The sequence below is a fragment of the Ranitomeya variabilis genome, chromosome 1 (genome assembly GCF_051348905.1).
Source record: "Ranitomeya variabilis isolate aRanVar5 chromosome 1, aRanVar5.hap1, whole genome shotgun sequence".
Lineage (NCBI taxonomy): Eukaryota > Metazoa > Chordata > Amphibia > Anura > Dendrobatidae > Ranitomeya > Ranitomeya variabilis.
Window position 1 is genome coordinate 673,177,452 of NC_135232.1, and position 11,492 is coordinate 673,188,943.

Consider the following 11,492-nt stretch of genomic DNA (forward strand, 5'->3'; position numbering starts at 1 on the left):
CACCAGCATGTGAAGGTGAAGTAGAGTCCCAGGGTCGCTGCTGAAGGAGGCAAGAGGTGGAACGTTGCTGCAGGCTGGGAAGAGGGGGGGTGTCCAGATGTGCAGCGCGCCGCTGTGGGCATTCGGTGCTGCGGGGGCTCTGCCGACATTTTGTGAAAGCCCCGGCATCCATTTTCCCGGAGTCCACCACATAGGAAACCATGCAAATGCAGGGGCTCTGGGCTTTCACAAAAGGTCAGCAGAGCCCTTGCAGCACTGTACACCCGCACATCCGAACACCCCCTCATTGCAGCTTGCAGCCTGCAGCAACGCTCCACTCTTGCCTCCTCCAGCAGCGACCCTGGGACCCTACTCCACCGCTGCGGGTAAGGTATATCCGCATTATAAGATGCACCCTCATTTTCCCCCCAAATTTGGGGGAGAAAAGTGCGTCTTATAATCTGAAAAATACGGTATTTTCTCATGCCAATTCGGCAGGATGCAGCGATTGGCAGCGTATCTCACACGTCCAGCGCCTATTCAAGTCAATGGGTGCGTGCAAAACATCGGACTGCACTAGGATGACATCCGATTGCGGCAATGGAGGAGATGAAGAAATTACTTTGTCATAAATGTTCATGGAGGAAAGCCTGTGTGCTATCAGAATCCAGATGCAGCACGATACACTCTGAGTGGGGGCAGCTGTCGTGTCTGACTGCACTGGGGGAACAAAAAAATCCGGCACACTGTACTTCAAGTCAAAAATGAAATAAATTTTATTCTTTCTGAAATATTTGTTTCTTCATTTCATATTCAAATCAATTACGCACAACAAAGGACCATTAGGGTACATGATATGGGTTTCATAATTCCAACATTTCGGCTATTACATAAGCCTTTATCAAGTGATACCTAAATATAAGATAACAAATTTATTTTTAATCCATAAAATAATTATATCTGATAATAAACTAAACCAATAAATAAAGTATATACATGCATCATTACATAGAAAACATAAATTAATCAATTCATGTGGATTGGTTAATTAATTCATAGAAAGATAGGTAAATGACTCCATCATACATGCATACATAGTGGGCACCGACCACTGTCGTCAAAAACAAGTCTGTATAATGAGTATAATGAATATAACCAAAAGAACGTGATAATTAATTGAGCAACTGACATAAAGATAAATGTCCCAATTAATATATATCCAATAAGGAAGGTAAAAAGGAAACCAAGAGGCCAGAATATCACTATCGGGAAACCAGGGAAAAAAAAAACAAAAACATAATCAAGTCAATGAAGCAAAGTAAATCCGCCTATCTGGTAAAGTAAAAAGAGAACAAGATTCCCAGTACTAAATACCGTGATCTTACCCAAGGCGGTGAGTTCGGGTGCTTAGAAAGGTCCGGAGTGCGGTACTAGGACGCCGAAATCATGCGTCCTCTTATACAGCCTGGTTGAACCCACAAGGCAATCTTGCCTTGTGCAGGCGTGTACTATGGAGGACAGAGAATGAACTTCAATCCAATATTGCAGCCAGCATGCAGCCAGTGGGTAAGGAAAGGGTGAGTCAAACACCCGAAAACCCCGCCTCTATGGCTGAAAATTGTTCCCTCCAAATTCAGGTGACAGAGTCCCTTTAAAATTCAATAAAAATATTTTTTTGAGGTTTTTACTATTTAATAACTTTGTAATTTTTTTTTTTTACAATAACTATATTTGTCCATGCAAGTGATGGGCAGGTGAGAAGCAGCGCCCCCTCAGGTGGTGTATAATTCACGGCAGGTGTTGTGTGCTCGTTTACTTTACTCAATAGTTTCAATAAAGTTATTTAAAAAAAAAAAAAAAAAAAAAAAAAAATTCGCTTGCTGCCCATAACGAAGAAGCCCGGTCAGACGGTAAATAAGACTGCGACACTATGCAGTCTTCTAACTGCACACCTATACGTAACCGACTGCCCGTCTGGAGAAAACGTACACCCGAACGGCAACGTGCAGGCTACTTATCGCTAATCTCGGTCATTCTCTACGGGAGCCGCCATGTTACGGCATGCGTCTGACGTATTTCCTCCGAGGACGTAGTGACGTCAGAGCTTTCACGTTGTCTATATAAGCCGCCTCGGCCCTGGTTTCCGCCTTTTCCCGGTCACTGTAGACCCGACGTCTTCAATCTTCCTCCATCCCCCGCCGGTGGAGCGTCCCCAGACGAGTTGTCACCATGACCGAGCAGATGACCCTTCGGGGGACCCTTAAGGGGCACAATGGTTGGGTTACCCAGATTGCGACCACCCCGCAGTTCCCGGACATGATCCTCAGCTCTTCCCGGGGTGAGATACATGTGTACACGTAGTCGTTCTGTTAAAGTATGGCCGTCCTCTGGCAAGTGTGGGCTGTGTGCGGGCTCCGGGGCTGTGTGCGGGCTCCGGTACAGGCCGGGGCTGCTGTGTGCGAGGGAGTGTGTCTGACTGCAGCTGGGGCTCTGCTGTGTCGTATGCTGGTTGTTGGTTTCTGAACGTCTTGGAATATTGCTCGACTAGCAACTCCCCCTTCTCAGTGCAGCTGTTCTCCCTCCTGCAGCAGGGCTGTGTGCATCCAGTTGTACTGTGCAGGGCCTCCTGATCATCATGTGGAGTTGCCTTTTAAGCAATTGCTTTACAGTTTAGGAGCTGATTCTGTGTTTTGTTTTGTTTACGTTTGTGATTGCTAATTGAAAACCTAAAGAATTACTGATCCCTTAAGAGCCAGTGTATACACTCTCTAGTTACTGTTCCAGTACGCTCAGCCTTCCCCGGCAGAGCCATTGGGCTTGTGTTGCCCTATCTCTGGATCGGTGATGGACCCCCACAAAAATCATGGGTTGGCTGGTGAAAACGGGTTACAATCTGCCTACAAGCTGGCTGGTTGGTGCGGTCCCAGCGGCCAGAACCCATCGGCAGGAATGGTCACTTGTATACACATTTGAATGGAGCGGTGCTGTGCAGGTCCATGCTGTGCTACTTTTTCTGGCAGACCCATAGAGAATGAATGCTGTTCAAATTGAGGCTTAATTAAAAATCCCTCTTTTTGCAGAATTTTGCGAGTCCCATTGGTCTGACTGATCAGCAAGTTATCACCTGTAATGCTGATGGATTGTTTTTACCAGACAACCCCTTGCAACCATTATTGTGCCGATAGGCCTGAAATTGGTACTTGCCAGCCGCTTTTTTCGGTCCCGATCTGCCGTCGTGTGACCACAACTTCTTCTGCCTGATCAGAAATCAGAAGGAACGTTCGGAAGCTCTCGTTCTGGCTTTCATAGACTTACACTGAGTTGTGACTTTCAAATTGCCCAGCATACACTGAAGCAATCCAGCAGGTCACAAACTGCTGAAGACTGACTGCAGCGGTGCCGATAGATGAGGATATCACCTGGTTACTAAAAGACATGGGGCAGGGAAATTATATTAGTAGCACTACTCTAGCGGTAAAATAAACGTTCTACAGTGGTGCTTTAAACAATGACGTGGTTCTCACTTGAACCAGACTGGATCCTTTATAGCAGAACTGTCACTTCCTGCTCCATTTCTGGGAGCAGTGGTTCTTGGAGTATGTTGTAAAAGTTGCAGTAAAAGCACATGGCTCTTCATGTGGCAGCTTGTGTGTCCACTAGATGTTTGGACTCTGCTGACCTGTGACACAACCCTAGCGGAGGTCACTATTTATTAACACCTTTTTTTTTTTTTTTTTTTCTTCGTTCTAGACAAGACTGTCATCATGTGGAAGCTGACACGAGATGAGACTAACTACGGTGTCCCCCAGCGCGCACTGCGTGGTCACTCCCACTTTGTCAGTGACGTCGTCATCTCATCCGATGGACAGTTTGCCCTGTCGGGTTCTTGGGATGGGACCCTGAGGCTGTGGGATCTTACCAAGTAAGTTGTGTGGTTAGCCCCAAGTTCTGAGTCACCGAGTGTTTTGGCATGGGCGCTCATATGGTTTTTTTGTTTTTTTTTCAGTGGCACAACAACAAGGCGATTTGTGGGACACACCAAGGATGTCCTCAGTGTGGCCTTCTCCGCTGACAACCGTCAGATTGTGTCCGGTTCCCGAGACAAGACCATCAAGCTGTGGAACACTCTGGGAGTGTGCAAGTACACAGTGCAGGTAACCAAACTGCACCCCCTAGTATAGAAATCCTAGCAGTGCCCCTTAACCGGTCCTTGTGATTAGACCAACTATCCTGATTGTTTCCTATGGGAACAACGTCAAGTATGCTGACAATCCTGCAATTATGATGGGACCGTAGAAGCTGCAGTCGGTTTCATACCTCAATACTGATTAGATATTGCGGCTTAGTTTTTTTTTTTTTTTTCTCCCCAGGAAGAATCTCACTCTGAATGGGTTTCTTGTGTCCGCTTCTCACCCAACAGCAGCAATCCAATCATTGTATCCTGCGGATGGGATAAGATGGTGAAGGTGAGTGCATGTACATCCTGGTGCCAGCAATGGGTTGGGTTCAGTCTAACAGGCTGTGACTGCAGCAGGCCATCCCTCTAACTCTGGACATCTCCTTTTCAGGTCTGGAATTTGGCCAACTGCAAACTGAAGACCAACCACATTGGCCACAGCGGCTACCTGAATACAGTCACTGTGTCTCCTGATGGGTCACTGTGCGCCTCTGGAGGCAAGGTGAGAATCTCTATGTAGTCATAGGTTTCTACTTGCCATTTAGCAGCTAGAGCATGCCCTCTCATTATTTCGATGCTTTTAGCTTTACATTATGGTTTGTAGTAGATTGTTGTAAGTTGGGGATAGAAATGCTTGTTTGGCCGCAGTGGTTTCTGTATAATCTGGTCTGTTGATGCTGAGTTCTATGGCATTTATTGTTTACTTTTAATGTCGTAGATTATTGCGCTGTATCACTGGACATGCCACTAAATCTGCTAAGGGCTTGTTCGGCGATCCAACATTTGTAGTAAACTTTTGGGGATTGGCCATGTTTGATTCCCTAACAGTAGACTTTGGAAGAAGAGCAGTAGATACCTGTCCATAGTTGTGGGTGACCCGTGTGATGTGGTTGCTAGTGCACATTTTATTGAAATGGATTTATACGTGTGTAACACATCAAGCCATGGAGGGGGCTGACTGACGGCTTATTTCAGTAACTCAGCCAGCACCTCAATGCATTGACAAAGCTTTTTGGCTTGAATATTGAAATAAGAAATTGGTCAGCTCTCTGCACTGATATGATAATGATCAGATGCAGGACCTGATTATCCTGCTGGGATTTTGGATGGATATCTGGAGTGTGGCCGATCTAATACTTTAACAATTTAAAACATGAGTATAATATTTTTACCAGAGTATCTCTGTATTGGGCATTAGTGCCCTGTGTGATGCAAAATCACCAGAAGACCCCAACTCATCTGATACTTCAAATTTTCTAGTATGTTGCTCATTGGAATCCCTGCCATCACTTGAAGTCCCACAAAGCCGTGCCCATCAGTAGTGTTCGCTGCATTGTACACTTGATCACAGATCATGCAGTAATTCGGGACTATGGCCTCTTTCCATTAGTAAAGCCTGTCAGTAATTCTGTACTCCCAGGACAAGCTGCTGCACGACCTCCCTGTATTTTGTGTTCTTCCAGTTAGTTATTCCAGTAACTGTCCTATGGGCAATGACAGGCCCCAATGTGAATGATGTTCTTCTTTGTACAACGCTGCAGAATGTTGGCACTGCATTTATTCCTGTTGAATCTGTTTCTCTATTCACTAATCTTTGTTTGCAGGACGGACAAGCAATGTTGTGGGATCTGAATGAGGGGAAACACTTGTACACCTTGGACAGCGGTGATGTCATCAATGCTCTGTGCTTCAGTCCCAACCGCTACTGGTTGTGCGCGGCCACAGGACCAAGCATCAAGATCTGGGTATGTTGCTGGACCCCCACCGTCTGAAATACAGCTTGAGTTGTGCCGATAACTGTTTTTATTAGTTATATATTCATTATTAGGGCTCCTTATTCTTGCTGTGATGTGTTCTCATGCCAACTGATGCTCATTGCTGAAAATCAGAGGCTGTTTCTGAGCAAAAATATACATTTTACTGTCACTTTTGGGCTTAAAGTTGAAGATTTTTGGCTTAAAACATTTATGCCTTTTGTAGGATCTGGAGGGCAAGATCATCGTAGATGAGCTGAAGCAGGAGGTGATCAGTACAAGCAGCAAAGCGGAGCCCCCACAATGTACATCTCTGGCCTGGTCAGCAGATGGACAGGTAAGCAGTCTCCTACCTCCTTGTCCTTATCCAGAAATAATGTATTTGTACAACTGAGATCATTCTTCCTTTTTGCAGCATGAACTGCAGCGATTTTATTTGTAGATATTGAAAAGTTTGTAAATGTTTGTCCTAAAAAATGGCAACAAACAAGATGTATTTTTTTTGGTTCTCATTTCGCTCCGTTGTTTTTACAGACCCTCTTCGCTGGATACACAGACAACTTGATCAGAGTCTGGCAAGTGACCATTGGAACCCGCTAAGATTTTTTTCTGGAAAATTGAGACATTTCACTTGTAGTGATGCCATCTGATGCTGCTTGTGCAGTATGGAGTCTTCTGACAAATACCAGCCTGTGACTCTTAATAAAAATTGCTATAAAATTCTGCAACCTGTGTTCCTGTATTATGTAGCGTTAGCAGGTTGCTGATCAGTAAACCCACAATTCTGGAGTACAAAATCTTCCAAAGTAAATGGTGTAATGCTAAAAAAAATGCCTTGTGACTGCGTTCATGGCATCCTGACCTCTGCTGATCGTGAGAATGAAGAACTCCCTTTGGCATTTCTACTGCACAGTGGGGTCTTGCCCGAACCATGGCACATTCAAGCTCTTGAGTCCACATGTCTTGGCTGGGATCCCACATGCAATTGTTTTTCTGCCAAGTGGAATGCATCTATAAAAAAAAAAAAAAAAGTTAAGGGAATTTATGAAGATCAGTATTTTTACCAGAGTAAAATGCAGAAAAATAGGCATAGACTTCTCAGTAATATTGCTTCATCTTTGCCTGTCTATGCACAGGACGGTTGTCAAAATTTGCAACTGTCACGTGCGTTAAGAAAATTATCTGCAGTCTTTCCTTTTATACATTTATTCCTGATAGATTAATAATTTGCTTTGGTAAATTCCAGTTTAATTCCAATAGTTTGCAGAACTGCAGTACTCGGTCTGATTATGGAAATTGCGCTGAGTCCTGAAGGTTTAGTAGCAGAGATTCCTAAACTATGGTAGGGATCTGAAGATTTATCCTCAAGTTCAGTCTGAGTCTTGTAGGTTTCAATTACACATCTAGGTCTCATTCTCTGTAGTATATAATCAGTGTATCTCTTTTTTTTTTTTTTTTTCTTTTTCCCCTTCAACCATGATAGCACGCCTGAGAGGATCTGCCCACCAAGATTGGGAAGCCTACTGAAATAAAAGGGGCGTCACCTCTCCCCCACATCGGTTGGTTTCCTGTCTTTGATGGGAATCTACTTTTGAAGCAAGCAATGAAGAAAAACACTTACCCAGGCCTGTCCCGGCATCACTAATGCGGAGAGAGGAGCCACCCTTTTTATCTTAAAGGTTCCCTGTCCTTGAAGGGCGGATCCCCTCTCTATGCTGTCATGGCTTTTGTAAACACACATTACTGGTAAGTAATATATGTGTTTCCCAGGTTTTTTTCTTTTTGCAGCAGATGCAGAGCATCGGAGGTAAAGATATAATGGAGGACGTCCTCCAGGCGAGAGGAGAAAATGAGTCTAGGAGTAGGAAAGATCCCGGATTTATGTTCTGAGGTCAAATGGCTGGTGAGGTAAGCTCACCGGCTTCAGGGGCTTATCTACAGCATTCTGTAATGCTGTAGATAAGCCCCCGATGTTACCTGCAAGAGGAGAAAAAGACGTTAGATTATACTCACCTGGGCGGTCCTGCTGTGGTCCGTGGTCAAATGGGTGTCTCCGGTCCACTCCGGCGCCTCCCATCTTCATTCCATGACGTCCTCTTCGGGTCTTTACGCCGCGGCTCCGGCGCAGGCGTGCTTTGTCTGCCCTGTTGAGGGCAGAGCAAAGTACTGCAGTGCGCAGGTGCCGGGCCTCTCTGACCTTTCCCGGCGCCTGCGCACTGCAGTACTTTGCCCTCAACAGGGCAGACAAAGTACGCCTGTGCCAGAGCAGCGGCGTAAAGACCCGAAGAGGACGTCATGGAATGAAGATGGGAGGCGCCGGAGCGGACCGGAGACACCCATCCGACCTGACCGCACCGGGACCGCCCCTGGGTGAGTATAATCTAACGTCTTTTTCTCCTCTTTCAGGTAACATCGGGGGCTTATCTACAGCATTAGGCTATGTTCACACGGTGCGGTTTTTGCTGCGGATCCGCAGCGGATTTGCACTGCGGATCCGCAGCAGTTTTCCATGTAGGTTACAGTACAATGTAACCCAATGGAAAACAGGACCCGCTGTGCCGACGATCCTTTTTTCCACAGGCAAATCCGCAGCGGTTTTGCCTGCAGAAAAAAGAAGTACCATGTCAATTCTTTCTGCGGATTCCGCTGCGGGTTTCCAGCAGCACCAATAGGAAACTGCATTTGGAAACCCGCAGTGGAATCCGCAGAAGAAAAAGGATCAAAAACCGCAGCTAAAATCAGCGCTGAATTTAGCTGCGGTTTTTCAAAACAGGACCTGATGGAAAAAAAGGAACGTGTGAACGTAGCCTTACAGAATGCTGTAGATAAGCCCCTGATGCCGGTGAGCTTACCTCACCAGCCATTTTGGGGGTGACCGGTTCCCTTTAATGAGCAATAAATCTCAATGATGCCAATCTACAAGTGGTGGGAAGGTTTTCCCTCTTCATTCAGGCCTGGGAAAACACTCCTCTCAGCAGATGGATTCTGGATATAAAGATTAGGTCTGAAGATGTCAGACCTTCATACTAACATCCCCCAGGAAGTCAGTGGAGGAACAATTAGGAGGTCTTGGGCTTGATAAGGAAACAGGTCTTGCGCGTGGTTCCCGAAGAAGAAAAAGAGGGTTTTATTACATCTTTTTTCTTTTTTTAAATAAAAACCGTTCAGAACCTTCATCAACTTGAAGAGCCTAAACCGGTGGATAAGATATCAGGCCTTCAAAATGTAATCGATTAAGGCTACTTTCACACTAGCGTCAGGCTCGGCCCGTCACAGTGCGTCGGGCCGAGGTCACCGACGCTAGCGTCTCCGCCGCACAACGGGGGCAGCGGATGCATTTTTCCAGCGCATCCGCTACCCCATTGTGAGGTGCGGAGAGGTGGGGGTGGAGTTCCGGCCGCGCATGCACGGTCGGAAAAAGCGGACCATCGGGAGCAAAAAACGTTACATGTAAAGTTTTTTTGCTCCCGGCGGACCGCCACAACATGGCGCAACCGTCTCACGACGGTTGCGACGTGTGGCAATCCGTCGCAATGCATCGCTAATGTTAGTCAATGGAGAAAAAACGCATCCTGCAAGCACTTTTGCAGGATACATTTTTTTTCTGCAAAACGACGCATTGTGACGGATTGCAGTTAACGCTAGTGTGAAAGTAGCCTTACACAGCTATAAAGCTATTTTCCAGGACGTCCCTCTTATCCTTGATAGGGACAGGAACATAGAAGAGGTTAAATAGCCCCTCCCCACCTCCACCCTTCAGTGTTTTTCCTGTCCCTATCAGGGACAGACGCAGAGGAGTTTTGGTGCATCTTACCGTGTCGAAGATTCTAAGACAGCCGGTTGAGCAGGGCTCTGAGCAGCGGAGGCTTGCTCCAACGGCAGACTCCGCAGAACATGCTGACACTGAGGGAGGTCCCTCAGCGCGGGTCGAGCTGTGTGCTCCCATCTCTGGCGCACCCCTCTCCAGAGGGCTCTGCTGCTGTGTACCCGGCTGCGTGGCGGCGGTGATCAGACTCCTGGCGCGACGCTCCAACCGGGGTGGGGTTCCGGCCCGGGCCTCGTTGCTGCCGGCAGGGACGCCGAAGCGCAACCTCGGGTCGGGGGAAGGAATTCCCGCCCTCGGATCAGCGCGCGTTCCATCAGGGACGTGTGCAGGTCCGTCGCAGATCATCAGGAGGATCACCAGCAGCTGAGCTCGGAAGGAGGACAAGTCATGATTTGAAGCCAGGTAAGGCAGTCTATTTAGACACAGACATCTGACAGCACACTTGTCCTAGCAATATGGAAGGTGCAAGTCGTTCAGTCCTCAGAGCTCGCCCCAGAACATATAAGTTATACATAGTGGGATTTTTTCACAGCACTAGTCACACAGACTATAGGTCGTTCTTATATCTCTATTGCAGGATAAAGAGGCGTCCAAACGTTCAGCGACAGTTCCTAAACGCAAGACGAATAGATGTCCACTATGTTCTAACAAACTTCCAGAAGGACATTCTAAGAAATTGACGGCTGTATGTCGGAATTACTTAAATAGGAGCAGTCCTCCTTTCTAGATAGTATTAAAACTATGAATAGAGAGGAGGTACAGTCCACGGTATCAGCCCTGATGCCGGTTGAATCCCCCGTCCTAAGAGGCCCAGGTGGGAGCAGGATCCTAGCTCAGAAGAGGGTGAGCTTTCAACTTGCTCTATATCTGATTCCGTGGAAGGTGAATGTTCTTCAGCCATCCTCCCAGAAGAGAGAAAGAGATCTGTTCTCTTCTGAAAACACGGACATACTCCTGCAGGCCGTTAGTAACACCATGAAGGTGGAAGAGGCCACAGAACCCCTTACGGTCCAAGATGAGATGTTTAGTGGGCTCAGAGCTCGCAGAAACGGTGTTTCTGGTGAATCACCATATAACCGAAATGATTCTGGAAGAATGGGAGGATGTCGGAACGAAGCTAGTAGTCCCAAAAGATTTTAGATCCGACTCCCTTTTGATCCAGATGAGACCAAAGTATGGGAATCTGTTCCTAAAGTGGATATACCCAGTGGCCAAGGTCTCAAAAAAGACTGCCATACCATTTGAAGATTCCTCTGGTCTCAAAGACCCAATGGCAAAAGATCAGAAGATCTCTTCAAGAAGGCCTGGGAAGCATCATCAGCTATAATGAAGACTAATATCGCGGTTACCTCAGTGGCCAGGTCTGACTCTGTGGGTAGAAAAGTTAGAAACCCAAATTAACAATAAAACTCCCAGAGATGAAATCCTAAAGTCTTTACCGTTATTAAAGATGGCGACAGACTTTATGGCCGATGCTTCGGCGGAATCAGTTTGGTTCGCAGCAAGGAACGCCTTATCGAACGCAGCAAGAAGAGCTCTATGGCTCAGGTCATGGTCTGGCGACACGCAGTCAAAGAACAAACTGTGTTCAATACCCTTCTCCGGCCTTTATGTTTTTGGTCCAGTATTGGACGAACTGCTTGAAAAAGCAGCGACAAGAAGAAAGGCCAAAAAATCCACCGTCCTTTCGTAGGACTCGTTCCCATCCCAGACAGGACTATAGAGGGAAAGGAAAAGGTGGAAGATGGAGCTACCC

The 11,492-nt window shown here is 46.6% G+C and overlaps 1 protein-coding gene across 1 annotated transcript; it reads left to right on the plus strand.

Moving 5' to 3' along the window:
* The first annotated feature begins 1,921 nt into the window (after window positions 1-1,921).
* Window positions 1,922-6,638, plus strand: RACK1 (receptor for activated C kinase 1). Its single transcript, XM_077264258.1, has 8 exons — window positions 1,922-2,317; window positions 3,730-3,901; window positions 3,986-4,133; window positions 4,350-4,445; window positions 4,548-4,658; window positions 5,761-5,901; window positions 6,137-6,247; window positions 6,445-6,638. The coding sequence occupies exons 1-8, from the start codon at window positions 2,209-2,211 to the stop codon at window positions 6,508-6,510; spliced, it is 954 nt and encodes a 317-aa protein (XP_077120373.1). The 5' UTR covers window positions 1,922-2,208; the 3' UTR covers window positions 6,511-6,638.
* Window positions 6,639-11,492: the final 4,854 nt, after the last annotated feature.

Coding starts and splice junctions, on each gene's coding strand:
- RACK1 (XM_077264258.1), top strand. CDS start 2,209: ATGACCGAGCAGATGACCCTTCGGGGGACCCTTAAGGGGCACAATGGT. Junction 3,902..3,985: donor AGGCTGTGGGATCTTACCAA/GTAAGTTGTGTG, acceptor TTTTTTTTTCAG/TGGCACAACAACAAGGCGAT. Junction 5,902..6,136: donor GACCAAGCATCAAGATCTGG/GTATGTTGCTGG, acceptor TGCCTTTTGTAG/GATCTGGAGGGCAAGATCAT.